This window comes from Moschus berezovskii, chromosome 6, assembly GCF_049115385.1.
Source record: "Moschus berezovskii isolate FMDL1 chromosome 6, NW_MosBer_1.0, whole genome shotgun sequence".
NCBI lineage: Eukaryota > Metazoa > Chordata > Mammalia > Artiodactyla > Moschidae > Moschus > Moschus berezovskii.
The window spans coordinates 71,360,926-71,382,953 of NC_142465.1; the positions used below are offsets into that span (position 1 = coordinate 71,360,926).

At 41.9% G+C, this 22,028-nt stretch overlaps 1 protein-coding gene across 1 annotated transcript in view; it reads right to left on the reverse strand.

Annotated features, from left to right (window-relative positions):
• PAH (phenylalanine hydroxylase) overlaps window positions 1-22,028 on the reverse strand; it is an 84,693-nt gene that overhangs the window by 58,163 nt on the left and 4,502 nt on the right. Inside the window, exons 2-3 of the mRNA XM_055396355.2 lie at window positions 17,339-17,443; window positions 1,830-2,013 (exon numbers count right to left, since the gene is read on the reverse strand). Of these exons, the coding sequence (XP_055252330.2) occupies window positions 1,830-2,013; window positions 17,339-17,443 (289 nt within the window). The remainder of the gene's footprint in view (window positions 1-1,829; window positions 2,014-17,338; window positions 17,444-22,028) is intronic.

Consider the following 22,028-nt stretch of genomic DNA (forward strand, 5'->3'; position numbering starts at 1 on the left):
TCCCCACCAGTGACCAGAGCCTGCATGCATGGCTGCCACTCTCAGCAAGGGCAGACACCCAGGATAGACTTCCTGGTCTTGGTTACAGCAAGGGCAGGAAGAGAAGAAATCCCCTAGGATGGCTTCAGAGGAGTCTTTTAGAAAATGTTTCAATGGCCTATGTGGGGCGGGGGTTGGGGGGGTGGGGGTGGTGCAGTCTTATGTCTCATCTCTGCAGTAATTATTAACATGTTATCTTCAACTGCAAAGCCTGAAACCCTCTTGAGCTAGCCTTTAATGTTGTGGCAAAAAAAAGCTTTTGATTTTAGATTTTACAATAGAAAATGATTTTTGATTATATAGGAAAAAGCAGTTCATCTCAGCAATCACTTCTAAGTAGTGACCCAAATGAGTTGAAAACGTTGAAAACAGAAAAACCTTCACATGAATATTTAACAGCCTCATCCATAATTGCCAAAATTTATAAGCAGCAAAAATATCCTTCAGTAGATTGAGCAAAATCAATAAACGCGATGCGGTACATCTATACAATGGAACATTATTCAGTGATTACCAAAAAATGAGCTATCAAGTCGCAAAAAGGAATGAAGAAAACCTGCTAAGTGAAATAAACAAACAAACAAATGAAAAAAAAACCAGTCTGAAAGGATATAGGGACATCCCTGGTGGTCCAGTGGTTAAGATTCTGCCTTGCAATGCACAGGACACAGGTTCAATTACTGATTGGGGAACTAAGATCCCACATGTTTCAGAGCAACTAAGCCCTTATGCCACAACTAGAGAGTCTGCAACAAAAGATCCCACATAACGTAACTAAGACCTAATAAAGACCCAACACGGACAAATAAATAAATATTTTAAAAAAGGATATATAGTCTGTGGTTCCATATTCATACAGAATAACATTCTGGAAAAGTCAAAATCATGGAGACAGTAAAAAGATGGGTGGTTGCCAGGGAGAAAGGGGAAGGAGGGAGGGATGAGCAGGTGGAGCACAGGGCATTTTGAGAGCACTGAAACCATTCTGTATGACATGAAATAGCAAACACATGACATTATGCATTTGTCAAAATCAACAGAACTATACAATGCAAAGCATTATCCCTAATGGAAACTCTGGCCTTTAGTTAATAGTCACCTATTAGCATGGCTCATCAGTTCAACAACCACCACATACTATCATTTATCCAGCTGGGCACTGTTTCAAGCACTGACTATACAAGATCTCATTTAATCCTCACAGAAGTCCTATGAAAAATAGAGGTCAGGGCTGTTAAAGAGACTTGTCAAGGGTCTCAAAGCCAGTAAGTGGAAAAAGTAGGGCTTGAACTGAAGCCTCTCCAAGGCCAAGCCCATGCAATTCCTACACTCTATCGCCCTAACTCCTCTCCAGGGCAATATTTTGTAATAGGGAAGAACAAACATGACTCCATATTAAATGTTTCTTTTATTTTAATCTTTGTGCTCTGCTGCCAGTGGTTAGTCACACTGGCTCTCCACCTTTTGTAAAAGAATGTTTCCTAGAACCTAAAATATACAAGATAGCCCATTCTCAGGGCTTTATACATACGTGGGTAAAAAGTTGCAAAACAGAGAATAACATTTGTTTTGTTGGAGATTCACAGGAACATCATGACCTGACCTACAGGGACACCTGCAAGAACAAAGGATTCCTGCACCAAGAAGCTTGCAATAGACAACTAACTTCTCTTTTTAACATAAAAATATAATTTGGGCTATTTTACTAAAAATAGCCCAGGTAAGTTCTTTGTCGTTATTTTATGATGAGGATGTAGAGTTATTTACCTTGTGAAATTCCTGTCTCTCACCTGTGTCTTTCTTCTTATCCCGGGAAAGCTCATGCACAGTGGCACCAATGTCATGTCTCAAGATCTTGATGATGTTTGCCAGGGCAGGCACGCTGCGTTGATCCAGATTGGTGAAAAATTCATACTCGTCTTTCCTTAAACGTGAAGGTCTTGATTCAATGTGGGTCAGGTTTATATCATTCTCCTAGAAAAGAGAAGGTAAGGAGTATGAAGGGGACAGTAACTGGAATTGACACAGACCAAACACATAAAACCAGAGCAAACACAACGAAATGTGGAGTTGTGAGGAAGAAGAGTTCTTTTTTTTTCTTTCTTCCTTTTTTTGTCCAATATAAGAGTAGAAGAAAGCCTTTAACACAGCAAAAAATTGTTTACTTTTTCTTCTGCAAAACCAAATAACAAATCAAATGTTGGGGAAATAGTTCAAATGTCACAGAATTTAATCACATGGAAATCTGCTCAAGGCCTAGAATTGCAAACATAAGATTTCAGTTTGGTACACAGAAGCAACACTGTTCTGCTTGGATAGAGTCCACAAGAGTCAGGCTTATTGGGTTTAAATCAAAGTTCTTAACTGTATCAGCTATGAGACCTTAGAAAACGTACTTTTATATTTCTAACCATCAGTTTCAGTTCAGTTCAGTTCAGTCGCTCAGTCGTGTCCAACTCTCCGCGACCCCATGAATCACAGCACGCCAGGCCTCCCTGTCCATCACCAACTCCCGGAGTTCACTCAAACTCATGTCCATCGAGTCGGATCAGTTTAACCATCTGTAATTTTGTGGGTGTTTGCTGTGCTTAAACACTCAGTCGTGTCCGACTCTTTGCCAAACCTATGGACTGTAGCTTGCCAGGCTCCTCTGTCCATGGGATTCTCCAGGCAAGAATACTGGAGTGGATTGCCATGCCCTTCTCCAGGTATTCATGGTACCTGGTTCATAAATTTGTAGGAAACACTGAATGAGATGATCATACAGACTGCCAGGTACCTAATACATGCTCAGCTAAAACTATCCAGTATATTTTTATATAATTACTTTCCATTCCAGTTATGCCACAAATGTATATGTAGCACCCACCAGGTACTGGTCACTTTCTAGGTGGCTGGGATACAGTAGTGGACAAAACAAAGATATTTTCCTTATTAATAGCGTTTACATTCAAGTTTTGAATATACAAACAACAAACAAAAAAGATAACTGATTTATGTATTATAATGATAAAGGCTAGGGAAAAATACAAAGCAGAGCAGGGTGAAGGGAACACGCAGTCTTGGAGTGCAACAGGGCAGTTTGCAGTATTTGATAGAATGGACACGTGAAGTCTCATTGAGAAGGGATGACTCATGTGCATTAAATGCCACAAAATAATAATCAATTAATACAGCTTCTCCATTTCAATGTCTCTAGCTGGTGATACTTTAGCCCTTATGGAGTTCATCAGTAAAAAGAGTCACTTACTTAAACTGTCCCTCAAATTTCAATGTGTGGTTTTCATTATCACTTATTCAAAATTCTGATAGTACTGTTCTTTGTGAAGAAAATCAAGGAGTATCCTCTTTATTAATTTTTCTTTAAAAGAGGATTTCTCCAAACATTAAAATGGACAAAATGTACCCAGAAAAAATGCTAAACTTGAATAATTCTATAATTGCAAAGAAATGAAATTCATCAACCTTAGAGTTCAAGAAGTGTATCTTTTTCCTTGATGGTTGGTGGCATATGGTTGAAGAGCACATGGATAATTACAGTAATGATACTTAAATACAGTAATGATATTCAAATAATATCACGTTACAGTTTCAAATTATTTTCTGTGACCTTCTCAAGAATCCTTTGTAGAGGTTGAGGAAGATGTGAAAAATGAAATCAGAGACAAAGATGCTTTGTTAAAAGGGGCCAGAGAGGAAGGTGCTGTGTAACACAGGGAGCTCAGCTCGATGCTCTGTGATGACCCAGATGGCTAGGATAGGGGATGCCGGGTAGCAGGGAGGTCCAAAAGGGAGAGGATAAATGTATACATATAGCTGATTCACTGCATTGTCCAGCAGAAACTAATACAACATTGTAAAGCAATTAGTGTTGTTTAGTGGCTAAGCCATGTCCAACTCTTTTGCAACCCCATGGACTATAGCCCGGCAGGCTCCACTGTCCATGGGATTCTCCAGGTAAGAATACTCGATTGGGTTTCAATTTCCTTCTCCAGGGGATCTTCCCAACCCAGGGATGGAACCCGGGTCTCTTGCATTGTAGGCAGATTCTTACCATCTGAGCCACCAGGGAAGCCACTTGGGAAGCCCAAAGCAATTACACATCTTTTTTTTTTTAAGTGGCTGGAGAGAGAAGCTCATTTTCTCTAACCTCAGACATTGGTCTTTTAACCACACAACCTGTCCTGCCAGGGACATGATGAGCATCCCACAAATACCAGGTCTCATCATTCTTATTACTATTATGCCAAGTCCCTCAAAGTGAAAACACTATGGGAGTAAACACAATAATAAGCAATCCTACACAGGCACTGCTTCCTGCTCCTTCTTCCCCATAATTCTCAGGGGTACATGATGAAGCCATTATATATGGGCACCAGCTGCAGAAGAACATACCCCTGACCAGGTAACCCAATGTGGGGACTCCTGACCAGAGAGAGAGAAAATCACGTGAAGGAAGGAAGACCAGACAGATAGCAGTTGTTCTAAAGCTTTCTTTGCAAACAGAGGTGACTTCCTAATGAAAGCAAAGAGCAATGTCATCCTTCTTGGCTCTGGATGAAAGCGAATGGTTAATCTCCGCCTATTGATCTAAGCTGAAACTTTAAATAAAGTTTAAAGTAACTTTAAACTTTGACCAATTCCTGCAGAGAAAAAACAGCAAAGCCAAGAAATAGAAGTGGATGCACCTTGGGCATGTTTATTTGTGGGACAGCAAGGGAGGGCAGCTGGTATAGGAGGTGGGAAGGAGTGTAGAGTGGAAAAAAAAATTTTAAAGGCTGGAAGGCAGAAACTACGCTGATTGAGTTTCCCCACTTCTATCCCACCCCTCCTAACACAACACCACTTCCCAGGGAGAAGCCTCTCACCTTGGAAATAGCCAGAAGACAATGCATGCTGTATGTACACTACCATGAATAAAACAGATAGCTGGTAGGAAGCTTCTGTATAGCACAGAGAGCTCAGCTCAGTGCTCTGTGATGATCGAGAGGGGTGGGATGGAAGGGAGGGAAGAAGGAAGGGAGCCTCAAGAAGAAGGGAATATACATACACTTTCAGCTTATTCACTACTACATTGTACAGAAGAAACAAACACACTGCAAAGCAATTTTGCTCCAATTAAAAAAAATAAAAACAACGTATGCCCCATGACTCAGTTTTTATCATTCTAGAGACCTAACTTATGGGAGAACTTTTTATCAAAATTTTTAAGCCAACTACATAATAGTGGAATATTAGATGGACTCTAGAGTATAATCATTCAGTGATTGCGTATAATCACTCCAGTGATGAGTCTGAGCAAACTCCAGGAGACAGTGAAGGACAGGAAAGTCTTGTGTGTTGTAGCCCGTGAGGTCACAAAGAATCAGACATGACTTAGAGACTAAACAACTCCAGTGATGGGCTGCAGGGTGTTTTTTGTCTCTATTTTCTTTTTGATCACAGTTCAACTTTTCGAAAAACAATATTTATTACTAAAATTTAACTTTCTCTTTTAAATGACAGACCCTTAGGAAAATATTTATGATGGATACAGGTTCAGTTCAGTTCAGTTCAGTTCAGTCGCTCAGTCGTATCCGACTCTCCGCGACCCCGTGAATCACAGCACGCCAGGCCTCCTGTCCATCACCAACTCCCGGAGTTCACTCAAACTCATGTCCACAGAGTCGGTGATGCCATGTGATAGATAATTAAAATATGTTTTAAAACTTCCATCCAACGCAAGGGAAAAAGGCTAGAATGAAAGGCATCATGATGTTATGACAAGATTATGTGTAACTTCCGTTTATTTGCCAAAAGTTTCATACTATTACCCATGCAACAAAAATTAAAATATACCTTTTTAATGTGAGTGAAATTTCTGGCTAAGATCACACAGCTAAATTCTTCAGATGATTTCTTTCCCATTTGAATCAATTAACTCTCTAGTTTAGCATGCAATTTCCTTAGTGGTGTTTCTCTGGTTTAATAGTGTGGATCCTTAGATACCAATAATTTTGGTTGCTAAGAAATGCATTAGAAATGAACCTCCAAATCTGAATATGATCATAGTTACCTTCTAAGAAATGAATTTTTATTATTATTTATTTATTTGGCCATGCCACGTGGCATGTGGAATCATAGTTCCCCAACAGGGATTGAATCCACACCCCCTGCAGTGGAAGCACAGAGTTTTAACCACCAGGCAGCCAGGGAAGTCCCTGAATTTGTATTTTCAAATGAGGGCTCTATGCAAGTTGAAAATTGACCCATGCACACTCACCACATCTTTGTGGACATTTTAGCAGAGGCAAGAAAAGTTAGACAATTTCACGATTTGCCCAGTAGTTAATTTCTGCGTACAAGAAGGCAGAGTAACAACCTGATGACTCAGGACTCTTGAACAGAGTGTGGGGACCAGAAAAAAGCAAAGTGAAATGAATGGTCTATTTTAACAAGGATTGACCAGAAACACTTTTGGGCTCCCATCCATGAGGAAAATCTTCCTAAAGGGGGATTCGTCACAAGTAGATGAAACAGAGAATGAATATGATGAAATGTGAAAAATGGATTCATGCTTCTGGACCTTTTCTTGAACTCAGGCTCCTTCCTCTCCTCTTCCATTTCATCCCTCAAGGAAAGAAGAATGATAATGTGGAAAGTGTGGGCTTTGGGGCTAATCTGAGTTCAAATTCTGTTCTGAACTCACTGCCTTTGGATACATTAGTTAGCCATTATGAACTTTTATTTTCCATGTTTAATATAAAAATTACAATATTATCTGGCAGCTTAATGAGCATTAACAAGAGAGAAAGCGCCTAGCACCATTGTGGCTTCAATCACAGTTACTCAGTAAGAAGTCAGTATACCCTACCTTTCTCAACCTGGCACAGATATATATTCTCCTGGAAACTGAAACACATTAAGTTGACGAGTCACTTCCCCTTTAATATTTGCTGTACTTTAAGTTTTTCTCAGATTTTTCCCTGAAGGTATGTTTCCAAAAGGAGAATGAAATGCTGAGCATATTTTCAGATGTGACTAGACTGGAAAAGGGGACCTTCTTGAATTCTTGAACCCCCTACATGCTGTTGTCTTGGCATAAGCTCAAATGAAGTTACGTCCTGGTCTGTTTCAGAGCTTTCTGGGGTGGGAAGCAACATCAAAGACAGTCACAGATGATGGTCCACATCACTGGTCTCAGGTTAACAGACAGGAGCCTTTCATAACTCATTCAATCCAACACCCTCCTGGTGCCAAACACTGCCCTAAGCACTGGGCTACAAGAGCAGACAAAGTAGGAAAAATCCCTGCCCTCCTGGAGCTTACATTCTGGAAGGAAGACACAAATAATAACTATGATAAATAAATAAAATATATGGTCTTCAGATGGAACATACAAAAATAAGCAGGGAAGAGGGACAGAGTATTCCAGAGGTTCAATCGAGGTGCCATTTTAAACAATTGGGTCATGAAATCCTCAAAAAATAAACAGGTGACATGTAAGCCTAGACCTAAAATCAATGAGGAAGCAAGTCATAAGGGAACAGCAAGTGGAAGGGTCCTGGGGTCAGCCATTTCACAATATGACTGAAGACCATCAATGAGGCCAGTATGACAGGGGCAGAATAAGCAGGGGGCAGGGGGCAACAGGACATGAGGCAGAGAAGTAACCAAGAATAACCTATCAGCCATTATCTTAACTTTGGTTTCCACTTGGAGTGATATTAAGAAGCTATGTATAAAATAGATAAACAAGGACCTACCGTAAGCAAAGGGAACTCTACTCAATATTCTGTAATAACCTATAAAGGTCAAGTATCTGAAAAAGGCTTCTCTGATAGCTCAGTTGGTAAAGAATCTGCCTGAAATGCAGGAGACCCCGGTTCGATTCTTGGGTCAGAAAGATCCACTGGAGAAGGGATAGGCTAACCACTCCAATATTCTTGGGCTTCCCTTGCGGCTCAGCTGGTAAAGAATCTGCCTGCAATGTGGGAGATCTGGGTTTGAACCCTGGATTGAGAAGATCCCCTGGAGAAGGGAAAGGCTACCCACTCCAGTACTCTGGCCTGGAGAATTCCATGGAGTGTATAGTCCATGGGGTCGCAAAGAGTCGGACAGGACTGGGAGACTTTCACTTTCATCTGAAAAAAGAATGAATGTATGTATATGTGTAACTTAAACCCTTTGCTGTACACCTGAAACCAACACAACATTGTAAATCAACTATACTCCAATAAAATAAGCTATGAGAGGTAGTAGGGCAGAGGGAAAGAGAGATTTTGACTCATGTTTTCAATGAAGCACTCTGGCAGGTATTTTAAGAATAGACTGGGGACTTCCTGGTGATCCAGTGGTTAGGACCCTGAATTTCCACTGCAGAGGGCATAGGTTCGATCCCTGGTTGGAGAACTGAGATCCCACAAACCTTGGGGCACAAAAAAAAAAAAAAAAGACTGCAACAGGACAAAGGCAGAAACTGTCTGGGGACAGCCACAACATCTGGGGTGAGAAATAACAGTTACAAAAATAGAGAAGTCTCACAGAGGTACAGGCAGGGCTTCTCATGTATCTTACTGATCTCTTCTTGTGAGAGGCCCAGTAACAGCCATAGCTGACTAACAGTCTAAAAATTAAACCCACTGGGCTAAACAGGAAACCAAAAACATTCAGGAAAGCAGGAACAGCACAGTTAAAGTCTAGAGGGAGCTCAAGATTCTCCCCAACTCCACGCTAGTGGTGAGTTCTCAGGCAGGTTCAAGTGAACTTTCAGGATTCACCCCCTGGAAACCATCTTTTAGGATCCCACTCTCGCCTCCCCTGGGAGTGTCTCTGTTGTCAGCTCTGGTCTTCCCTTCCCTTTGGCTTGTCCCTCTTTGTTGGGTTATTTCTGCCCCATCTTCCCCTCCATGTGGTTGGAACTGTGTCCAGTTCAGAGGGAATCCCTTTCCTGGGGAAGAACCAGGCTAGCAGCTTAATCCAGGCTCTTTTCAAGGCTTTACAGGAAAGAGCTGTCCTGTCCCAGGTTCCCCTTTCTACCCTCTTTTTTTTGGCACCAAAGAGATAAAATCTAAATGGCCCAGTGGCCTGTTTCAGTCCAAGCTATCCATGAGCAATCACAACCCTCGTGCCATCAATGGACCACAGCACACCGTCTACATTTTCACAACGTGGGACTTAACTTTATGATGAAAATTTAGAAAGTCAGCTCCATGCTGCTGCTGCTGCTGCTAAGTCACTTCAGTCGTGTCTGACTCTGTGTGACCCCATAGATGGAAGCCCACCAGGCTCCCCCGTCCCTGGGATTCTCCAGGCAAGAACACTGGAGTGGGTTGCCATTTCCTTCTCCAATGTGTGAAAGTGAAAAGTGAAAGTGAAGTCGCTCAGTCGTGTCTGACCCTTAGCAACCCCACGGACTGCAGCCTACCAGGCTCCTCCATCCATGGGATTTTCTAGGCAAGAGTACTGGAGTGGCTTGCCAACTACTGTTTCTCAAATATGCCTGGTTTTGAACAGGTGAACAGCTGAAAACAGTGCCAGTTTTCCATTTGAGGTTCCTCTATTCAATAACTGGATCATCAAACCTACACAAAATGTTTGAGGCAGCACCATCTGCATGGACACACAATAGAAGAAAGCTAAAGATCCATCAATAAGAAATAAAGTATCATCACACAATGGAAAATAGAGAGGGAAAAAAATGAACGAGCAAAAATATATGCACAAATCTCAAAAACAATGTCCCCCATCTTCTCCTTAAAAAGAAAACTGCAGACAGACTCTTACAATATGATTCAATCTCATGAAGATTAAAAGCTTACAGGATAAACAACAAGGTCCTGCATAGCACAAGGAATTATATATAATATCTTGTGATAAACCGTAATGGAAAAAAATATGAAGTCTATATACATAAAGTGTATATGTTCATATACAAATGAATCACTTTGTTGCATATCAGAAAGTAATACAGCATTGTAAATCATCTTTACTTCAAAAAAGTAAAACTTGCAAGACCATGCCATATATCCTAATGGATATCTTTATATAACAAAGTCTAAAAAGATGCATGGGAATAATATGTATCAAATTCAGATTAATAGCTACTTTTGAGGAGGGAGGTACATGGGGAAGGGGTATCCAGGGATTTAAGCCATTTCTGTAATGATTTATTGCTTAAACAGGAAGTGAGTTACATGGGCATTCTTTATATCATTGTCTATATTTTGGGATTTAAATAAGATGAAAAAGTCATCTGGGTTGTAAGAACTTTTCCCCAGTGAAACTCAATGCTCTTCTTATTTTGATTAAAGATGGAATGTTCCCTGTAAGCATGTTACTGCCACAACTGCTCTGGACCAAGGCCAAAAGGATAAAAGGAACCCTCGTGATTCAATATTGATGCTGTTCTGCTCACCAGACCCAGGAGTCACAGGCAGGACCTAAAGTCCAAACTTGAGAGTAGTAAACATCTTATTATCTACCAAACATCTCCTCTGCAACCCCGCCTCTGTTCCCAGGAACACTGAGGTTGGTGGATGGTAAAGGATTCAAGGACTCCGCGACCTGGCCACGTGTTTATTCTCTCCCCTCAAGCCATTTGTTTCTTCATTCTGGAATTTACTCCCCTGTTTTCCTCACTAGTCAGCCCTTTAGGTTTCATCTTAAACATTATGTCTGCAAGAAACTTCTTAACCAATTTTTCCCCCAGCCCGGGATAAGAATGCTCGTGGAAGCCTGAGCTTCTCCATGTTCTGTAGGTGCAGAGAATGACTGCTTCACTCATCCCAGTCTCCTCAGCACCTATATACGGCCTGATAACAGCTGATACTCACAGAAGGTTAATGGAATGCATGAATGAGGCAGCATGAGCTCGTTGAGTATCTTATGAGGGTGGGATGTGGTCATCTGGGCAGAGAGGGAACACAGAAAGTGACTGTGACAAATATAGACTGTACTTGTAAACATTCAGACTATAAACACATATATAGATTTGTTTTCAAATCTACTGTGAAAACGGAGGGTGAACTTGGAAGCAGTTTTTAGCTCTAAGTGTCTAGCCCTGGGCAGCTTGCTTAGTCTGAACCTGTGTGTCCCCATCAGTTAACTGATGACAACTGAGCACACTCATCATGTACTTCAGAGTTCTGTGTATGTGCCTGATGGCTTATTCCCATCCTTAGGGAATTCGAGGTAAACTGATTAGTGGAGTTCTGGCAGAGGAAGAGAGACCTCGTCTCTGCAACTTCCCCCAGGAGTTTGATTCTAATTTTATAGCCCATTACTAAGCCATTTGCAATAAAGACTCTCAGGAGACTATTTTTCTAAGTAGCACAGGACATGAGCGAGTAGAAGCTAAAAATAAAGAGAACTTTGGAAAATGCAGAGAATTGAGAGACCAATGTACCGAGGACAGTGGGATTTTAGGGGGTTAGCAGACAGAGGTTTGAGTATGTTCCTAATTGTTTGGCCCCAATTCACAAAACCATCTGCCTCACTGCCCCCATCACCACACAACCAATGCATGTAAACACCATACCTCTGTATCGCCAATGCAAATATCAAGCCTACTGCATTCTTTATTTAAGTTACTGAATATTTATTTATTTTTGCATTATTATTATTAGTTGGAGAATAATTGCTTTATAATGCTGTGTTGGCTTTTGCTATGTAATAGGAATCAGCTGTGAGTATATATAGATATACAGGAGTATCCCCTCCCTCGTGAGCCTCCCTCCCACCGCCACCCATCCACCTCTCCAGGTGTGCATTGCATTCTGATGTTGTTATCAGCTGAGGTCTAATAGACCACGAGCCCACTGGCCGGCAGAATCACCGCTTAGTGGGATGACGACTTTGGTGTTAATCAGCTACGGAAAAGACAGTCGTGCTCATTAAGGATGGAGGTGACTGAAGAGTACTTAGCAAGGTACTCATAGGCGCAGGTGATTCTGCCATATAACATTTCTCCTCCATTGCCAATTTTGGAGGAACTAGAATGGACTTTTCCTTTGTCTTTATTAAGGTCCGTCTAGTCAAGGCTATGGTTTTTCCCATGGTCATGTATGGATGTGAGAGTTGGACTGTGAAGAAAGCTGATCACTGAAGAATTGATGCTTTTGAACTGTGGTGTTGGAGAAGACTCTTGAGAGTCCCTTGTACCGCAAGGAGATCCAACCAGTCCATTCTAAGGGAGATCGATCCCGGGTGTTCATTGGAAGGACTGATGCTAAAGCTGAAACTGCAATACTTTGGCCACCTCATGCGACGAGTTGACTCACTGGAAAAGACTCTGATGCTGGGAAAGGTTGGGGGCGGGAGGAAAAGGGGACGACCGAGAATGAGATGGCTGGATGGCATCACCGACTCTGTGGACATGAGTTGAGTGAAGCCCGGGAGTTGGTGATGGACAGGGAAGCCTGGCGTGCTGTGATTCGTGGGGTCGCGGAGAGTCGGACACGACTGAGCGACTGAACTAAACTGAACTGAAGATTATTTATACCATAATTTTTGCATTGATTCTGCCCTGCTTTTTACTAGTTGTTTTGATAGTAATAATGCTCGAAATCAGTGCCTTTCAGTTCTCTTCTACAGTAGAGATGATGCCTTTAAGTGATTTGAAATATACTCCCTGTAATTTCGTGCTTTGTCCTTTTGCCTGTGAAGTAACAAAAAATAAGCAATATTCTTTTGTCTGACTCTTTTTGACCTCATGGACCACAGCCCACCAGACTCCTCTATCCATGGGGATTCTCCAGGCAAGAATACTGGAGTGGGTAGCCATTCCCTTCTCCAGGGGATCTTCCCCACCCAGGGATCAAACACAGGTGTCCCACATTACAAGCAGATTCTTTACCATCTGAATCACCAGGGAAGCCCCATTCTTTTTCCAAGATGGCACTTCAAATATTTGAATGAAACTATTGTTTCCTCACCCCATAATCCCTTTTCAAGTCAATTAACCTCAATCTTAATCCTTTAGCTCTCTGTCACAGAGCTAAGAATGTAAGACTCTGATGCTCCATGACTCTCCAACATGATACTGCATAGAAGTAATGAGAGCAAACATTTATTGAGCTCTTACTATGTAACAGATACTATCATTAAGTACTTTGCCTGTGTTAATTCATTTAATTTTCACAACAGCCCTACAAAAAAACTCTTATTACCTTCAGTTTAAACATGAGGAAACTAAGTCACCAAGAGGATAAATAACTTTCCTAAGGTCACCCAGTTCACAGGTGGCACAACTGGATTTTCAACCCAAACAGTTTGGTTCCAGACAACACAGTCTTAATCCCAATGCTGTTCTACTCCTCAGGGTCCCAAATCTCACTCATAACTGACAGTCTGGAGCTCCTAACTCTATAATAGCATAAGTTCAATGGGATACTAGTGCCTGCAAAATGGTAATATTTCTTTCTTGAACAAGGTTCCATGGTCAAAAACATTTGGGAAATGCTGAGTAAGGTAATACTGAATAAGTTTCCACTCTGCAGGGCTTTCCAAAGTCTTTAATAAATTTTCACAAGCATGCTGCTGCTGCTAAGTCACTTTAGTCGTGTCCGACTGTGTGCGACCCCATACATGGCAGCCCACCAGGCTCCCCCGTCCCTGGGATTCTCCAGGCAAGAACACTGGAGTGGGTTGCCATTTCATTCTCCAATGCATGAAAGTGAAAAGTGAAAGTGAAGTCGCTCAGTCGTATCTGACTCCTCGCGACCCTATGGACTGCAGCCTACCAGGCTCCTCTGTCCATGGGATTTTCCAGGCAAGAGTACTGGAGTGGGTTGCCATTGCCTTCTTCACAAGCATGAGGGGTCTCCAAAATCTAGATGCAGAATTTTCCAACCCTATTTACCCTTGGAACTCTCATCTAATAAAACACCTAATAATATGTGGCATTTGATAGACTATTGTTTAGGAAATACTGCCCTAAAGTGTAGCTTAGATTCCTCCTTATTTTTTTTCTGGCAAAAAATGATTTCATTTTATATGATCCAGAAGTTCAACACCATCTACACAATATAAATGGCTTCCCCATGGGCTCAGCCAAAAAGAATCTGTCTGCAATTTAGGAGACTCAGGAGACATAGGTTTGACCCCTGGGTGGGGAAGATATCTTGGAGGAGGGCATGGCAACCCACTCCAGTATTCTTGCCTGGAGAATCCCCATGGACAGAGGAGTCTGGTGCACTACAGTCCATGAGGTCACAAAGAGTCAGACATGACTGAGGGACTAAGCACACATGCACACAATTTAAAGGTTCTGTATCCAACACTTACTTCTCCATCTCACTTAGGGTATCATGAGAGACGTGAAGTACACAAATACACTGTGGCCACCATAACCCCTTGGTTCTACTAAGCTGTGCTTACTGTGCTGTGATTACTAGCTCAGTCGTGTCTGGCTCTTTGCCACTCTATACTGTTCTACTTTTTTTTTAATGGTCCAGCCTTGACTCTTGATGGTCATTGCAATTTGCTGTAAATGCTCACAATACATACTAAGCCATTCATTCTAATTATTTTTTACTTTTTTGGGAAAAAAATTTAAATCAAGGCTCCTGAGTATCTCTAGGTTTCTAACATCTTTATCCTCTTCACATAGTCTCAAAGATTTCTCATGGGTTTCATAGATAACAGGTGGGAGCAGTAAAGGAACAGACATTGTGTGAGAATCTTCTGTGGACTCAGAGTCATACCATGCATTTTATGTAGCACACAATATCTCCTGGACCTAGGGAGGTATGGATCATTAGTTCCAGTTTACAGATGAGTAAACAAAGGCACACATTAAACAACCCGTCACGGTCAATGAACTTTGGCATTCAACCATCCCACGTGCAGTCCATGTTTCTTGGGTGCATTTCATCCTGGTAAATAGTTACTTGTGGCTTATTTATTAGGTTGAAAACATCCTGTTAATTTACTATTATTTAATTTATTAACCTTAAGGTCTGACTCTCACAAGGAAAATGCTTATGAACCGTATAATACAAAGGCAAAAATGTGACATTCCTGTATTTTACAGAAATATTCTTTCTCAGGATCAGCTTGCCATTCAGAAACCTCTCTGTCTCTCTTTTCTACACTCATTTCTTGCTCTCACTCAGGCAGATATTTTTCTTCCTCACTTTGGATAGCCAGGTTTAATTTTGTTACAATAGACTTTATTTTTTAGATCAACTTTAGATTTACAGAAAAAGTAAGAAGCTAGTAGAGAGAATTCCCATATATTCTGCAGCCAATTTCCCCTAATATCAGTATCATGTATAAGTACAGAACATGTGTTATAATTAATGAACTGATGTTGATACACTTTCACAAACTAAAGACCATACTTTATTTGAATTTCTTTAGTTTGGGTCTCATGTCCTCTTTCTGCTCTACAGTCCCACTCAGGACACTACCTTATATTTAGTTGTCATATCCCTTGAGGCTCCTTTGGACTGGGACAACTTCCCAGACGCTTCTAGTTGTTGATGACTTTGACAGTTTTGAAGAGTACAAGTCAAGTATTCTGTACACTGTTCCTTAACTGGAATTTGTCTGATGTTTTCCTCATGGTTAGACTGAGGTTATGGGTTTAGGGAAAGAAGATCACAGAGGTGAAGGGCCATTTCATCAAGTCACTCTGTATGGCCCACACCTAAGGAGTGGAGAGTTATGTTCTTTTCCTTCTTTGACTCCAGAGTATCTATTTAAATTATTTGGCATTCTTCTGCCTGGGCAATCTGTCTCTTCACCTATTTATGTATTCAGTCACCAGGTAGAGTATAACTAAAGTACTAGGGGTAAAAAATTATTTTGTTCAAAAATATTTCTTCTTACAATCCAGGGCAAAAGCATTTTTGAAAGTCTATTTTCCTTTGCTCATAGTTAAATATAATTTCATTCTTTTTCATTTATGATTTTATATTGGAGTATAGTTGCTTTACAATGTTGTGTTAGTTTCTGCTGTACAACAAAGTGAATCATCTGTAACTATACATATATTCCCTTCCTCTGAAGCTTCCTTCCCACCAACCACCCCCCACCACATCCCACCACCTAGGTCATCGCAGAGCACTGAGCTGAGCTCCTAGTGCTATACAGCAGCTAACCACTAGTTATCTACTTTACACATGGTACTGTATGTATGTGAGCACTACTCTCTCAATTCAGCCTACTCTCTCCTTCCCCCAGTGTGGCCACATGTCTGTTCTCTGCATCTCTGTTCTATTCCTACCCGGCAAATAGGCTCATCTGTACCATTTTTCTAGATTCCATATATTATTTCATTCTTAATTGAACACTTTATAAACTGAGCCTGTAGAGGATATAAAGGTGACTCACACAAGGTTCCCTGCCTGAAGAAATAATCCTTGGGGTCAATCAGAAATGTATGCATTTCACAAGGTAAATAAGTGCTGTGAAAGTGTTAGTCTGTAGTCCAAAGTTAAAAAGTGCTTTGGGAACACTGAGAGAATAGTACAGTCATCCTTCTGTATCCGTGGAGGACTGATTCCAGGACCCCATGGATACCAAAATCCCTGGATGCTCAAGACCCTTATATAAAATGGCAGTACTTATACTGCAAGGAGATCCAACCAGTCCATTCTAAAGGAGATCAATCCTGGATGTTCATTGGAGGGACTGATGCTAAAGCTGAAACTCCAATACTTTGGCCACCTCATGAGACGAGTTGACTCACTGGAAAAGACTCTGATGCTGGGAAAGGTTGGGGGCGGGAGGAGAAGGGGACGACGGAGAATGAGATGGCTGGATGGCATCACCGACTCTGTGGACATGAGTTTGAGTGTACTCCGGGAGTTGGTGATGGACAGGGAGGCCTGGCGTGCTGTGATTCATGGGGTCGCGGAGAGTCGGACACGACTGAGCGACTGAACTGAACTGAACTGAACTGAACTAATATAATGAATACAGCCAGTCCTCCCTACCAGTGAGCTGCACATCTGTGGATTCAACCAACCTCAGATAGAAATTTTGGTTGAATCTGAAGGAGGTATGACTTGTAAATATGAAGGCCAACTCAGTTAATTCAAGCAAAGTTTGATACAGGAAGAGGGAGTCCAGTGTTGGCTTCCTAGGTGTGCAATCATGATTCTGAATGATCCTAATTCTGAAATGGAGAAAGCTTAGCTCACATAAAATGAAAGACTTATCTAAGATCACACAGTTGGGTAATGTAAGAGCCTAAGCTGAAAAGCAGGTCTTCCAGTTCTAGACCCTATGTTCTTTTCACTGCATCCAACCAGAAGATAACACAGAAGTCTGCTATACCATTCTTTAAAGCAGAAGTGAACAGAGCACTTACCTCAAATAAACGTAAAACTTTGGCCAGTGCACCAACTTCTTCTTTGAGTGAGAAGATCAGTGATACAGCATGTTGATCAGAGTTGCCTTCAATATAGCTCGTTTCCTATAGGAGTAAATGCACTTGGGTAAAATGTTTTTTTCACAGCTCAGCAATTCAGTCCTGTGAAACCTCCAAGGAAGAAGCGAGCATGAACTTTCTCTTCTAGTTAAGCCTTGGAATACAATGAGCTATATAGATTCTATATAGAAGTATATGTGCAAGGGAAAATAAGTAAATCAAGGAAAGTAAAACATTAAATGACGCTCATAGATCATATTTCAATTTTAGAAAACTCTAATTATTCACTGGGGCTTCCCTGGTGGCTGAGATGGTAAACAATCTGCCCGCAATGCAGGAGATCCAGGTTCAATCCCTGGGTTGAGAAGAGTCCCCTGGAGAAGGGAATGACTACCCACTCCAGTATTCTTGCCTGGAGAATTCCATGGACAGAGAAGCCTGGCCAGTTACAGTCCATGGGGTTGCAGAGTCAGACACGACTGAGTAATTAACACACACACAATTATTCATTGATGTCACCAGTCACTCTAAAGATTGCCTTTCAGTGACACTTACCAAGTACGACGTACAACCAGGGCTCTGAGAGAAACAAATGAATAAGAGGATGCCCCATTCATCAGCAGCTCAAATTTTTACTTAATAGACGCATACACAACAAGCAAGTTAAGCAGAAAAAGATCTTAAAGGTTGTATGATGGTTCAGTAATTGTCCCTGAGAAACAGAGGGCAGAAAATACTAAAATTAGAACATACACAGGCAGAACTGTACATGGAACAACAGACTGGTTCCAAATAGGAAAAGAAGTGCGTCAAGGCTGTATATTGTCACCTTGCTTATTTAACTTATATGCACAGTACATCATGAGGAACACTGGGCTGGAAGAAGCACAAGCCGGAATCAAGATTGCTGGGAGAAATATCAATAATCTCAGATATGCTGATGACACTACCCTTATGGCAGAAAGTGAAGAGGAACTCAAGAGCCTCTTGATGAAAGTGAAAGAGGAGAGTGAAAAGGTTGGCTTGAAGCTCAACATTCAGAAAACAAAGATCATGGCATCTGGTCCCATCACTTCATGGGAAATAGATGGAAAAACAGTGGAAACAGTATCACTTCATGGGAAATAGATGGAAAAACAGTGGAAACAGTGTCAGACTTTATTTTTTTGGGCTCCAAAATCACTGCAGATGCTGATTGCAGCCATGAAATTAAAAGACGCTTACTCCTTGGAAGGAAAGTTATGACCAACCTTGATAATATATTAAAAAACAAGAGACATTACTTTGCCAACCAACGTCCGTCTAGTCAAGGCTATGGTTTTTCCCGTGGTCATGTATGGATGTGGGAGTTGGACTGTGAAGAAAGCTGATCGCCGAAGAATCGATGCTTTTGAACTGTGGTGCTGGAGAAGACTCTTGAGAGTCCCTTGGACTGCAAGGAGATCCAACCAGTCCATTCTAAGGGAGATCGATCCTGGGTGTTCATTGGAAGGACTGATGCTAAAGCTGAAACTCCAATACTTTGGCCACCTCATGCGACGAGTTGACTTACTGGAAAAGACACTGATGCTGGGAAAGGTTGGGGGCGGGAGGAGAAGGGGACGACGGAGAATGAGATGGCTGGATGGCATCACCGACTCTGTGGACATGAGTTTGAGTGAACTCCGGGAGTTGGTGACAGACAGGGAGGCCTGGTGTGCTGTGATTCATGGGATCGCGGAGAGTCGGACACGACTGAGCGACTGAACTGAACTGAACACAGGCTTTTAGCTCCAAAGACATGGATTGGAATCCTCTCTCTTCTATTGACCTACCAGAGCACTTTGGGACCAACAGTTTAACCTTCTTAATTTCCTCATGTGTGAAATCAGGCTAATGTATAATCATGCCAAGCCCTATCAAAACAGTATTCAGATGATGAAAGAAAGAGAGAAAATATTTAAAATATAATATTAATAAAAGCATACAAAATGATGGAAATATTAAAAATACCCACAAAAGATTTATTGGCCTTCAGTAAAGATCTCGCAGGAGCATTAACTTGTTCCCAGATGCTGGGATCTGAGATACCAATTGTTGAAAAGGAGTCACAGAATACATAAGAGCACACAATTAACCCACTGGAAGATGGACGTCTTAAAACAGCAAAGAATGTCAAGGATCTAACACTTCCTCTAGCCATGTGACAGCAAATATAAGGTGGGACTAGGGTTGCCACTTCAGAAAGGGTTGGCCAAAATCTTAACGTTTTAAAGTTAAGGATTAAATTAGGTTTTACAATAATACACAAAGTTCCATGTGTGCCTTCAAATAAACATCATGTACCTAAAACTGGGAACAAAAACTACATGCAGAACAATTACTCTCTTGTAAGCAAGTTAATGAAATTAGTGGAATGGATGTTGCGTTATCTCAGTGAGAAGGCTGTGCTGGGCAGGCTCTTGGTGACTTGGCATCTTAAGCCCTGTGTGGCCACTGATGACCCTTAGGATGAAATTCTTTCAATTCAGAGAATTCAGATTTTCCCAGAACCTCCCCTGAAACAGTGTGGGGGAAGACCAGAATTATCAGTAAGTATGATTAGAGGGAGCCTTAGATGAATAGCAAGACTGAACTGTTATATATACCTTTGTATGGACCACAGTACTATCTTTCTAAAAAAATTTTTTTGATCTACCATATATTAAAAGCCTCTAAAAAGTCATGTCTAACTCTTTGTGACCCCACGGACTGTAGCACAACAGGCTCCTCTGTCCATGGGATTCTCCAGGCAAGAATACTAGAGTGGGTTGCCATGCCCTTCTACAGGGGATCTTCCCAGCCCAGAGATTCAACCCGTGTCTTGTGTCTCCTGCACTGGCAGGCAGGTTCTTTACCACTAGTACCACCTGATTAGTATACTGTCCTAAACATTATAATAAGCATGTGATTTGGATTATCTCATTTAATTTTGATAGCAATCTAGAAAGTAGGTTTTCTCCAAGTGCCATTTTTATTGATGACAAGAGGAAGGCTTAGAGAAGTTAAATAACTCATCCAGAGCTGCACGGTTAGCAGTGGAACCCATGTCAGTGGATACCAGCACTCTGTCCATGAATCACAACTTCCTGTGGACTCTACTTTCTGTCTCTAACCCTGCAAGAGACACACAAATCAGTCTCTGATGTCAGTCTTCTTCCTAGGAGAGAACACTAAGCCCTCAGTTCTTCCCAGTTTCCTTGAAATGACAAAAAATTTCTATTTCTAGTTCACTTGGCTACATTATCCTCTCCTATTGGCCTCCAGGAAACAGAACATTTCAACAGATGTCACCTACGACTAGTGCGATTCAGATGTGAATGTATGAAACTCTGTCAGCCACCCCCTTCCCACTCCCACCCAGTCCAGCCTGACCTTCTCCAGAAACGGCTCTCAGGGTCAGGCCTTTCTCTGGTTCTCCCTGACAACAATCCAGCCCTTAGTGATTGGCAGTGATTAGATGCTCCTAGCAGAATTTAGGGCTTCCCTGGTGGCTCAGCGGAGAAGGCAATGGCAAGCCACTCCAGTACTCTTGCCTAGAAAACCCCATGGATGGAGGAGCCTGGTGGGCTGCAGTCCGTGGGGTCGCTAAGGGTCGGACACGACTGAGCGATTTCACTTTCACTTTTCACTTTAACACATTGGAGAAGGAAATGGCAACCCACTCCAGTGTTCTTGCCTGGAGAATCCCAGGGGCGGGGGAGCCTGGTGGGCTTCCGTCTATGCGGTCACACAGAGTCGGACACGACTGAAGTGACTTAGCAGCAGCAGCAGCAGCAGCTGGTGGTGGCTCAGACAGTAAAGAATCTGCCTGCAATGTGGGAGACCTAGGTTCGATGCCTGGGTTGGGAAGATCTCCTAGAGGAGGGCATGGCAACCCACTCCAGTGTTCTTGCCTGGAGAATCTCCATAGACAGAGGACTGGTGGGCTACAGTCCATGGGGTCGCAAGGAGTCAGACATGACTTGGCAACTGAACAACAACATAGCCAACACTATACAATCCCTCTTTCGAATTTTCAGAAGTCTGTTGGTGCCTCATCTCCTGAGATTCACCCTCAGGAAACTCCTCTCCAGAAAACTGACTTCCTCTTTGCCCTTTCAGCACCTCACTACAGGAAATGCACTGCATCCCACCCTCTTCCCTTTTCAAATCCATTACCCTTCCTCAAAGCCCCATGGGTAGTACTTCTCTCAGAAAACTTCTGTACTCCTCAGCCAAGGTGAATAATCCCTCCTCAATCTAGGTATTCCGTTTGTCTCCTGACGCCCACATGGGACTTGAGAATAACTGACGCACAGAGATAGGCTTGTCTGCAATCTCATTTTGAGGAAACTATGGGCCAAAGAAAGTGACTTACCTGAGAGCACACAGGCAGTGCATGGCAGGTTAAGAACTCAGGCTCCTACTATGGAGAACAGTATGCGGGTGCTTCATAAAACTAAAAATAGAATTGCCATATGATCCAGCAATCCCACTCCTAGACATATATCTGGACAAAACTATATTTCAAAAAAATAAATGCACCCCAGTATTCATAGCAGCACTATTCACAATAGCTAAGACCTGGAAACAACCGATATGTCCATCTGACAGATGAATGGATAAAGAT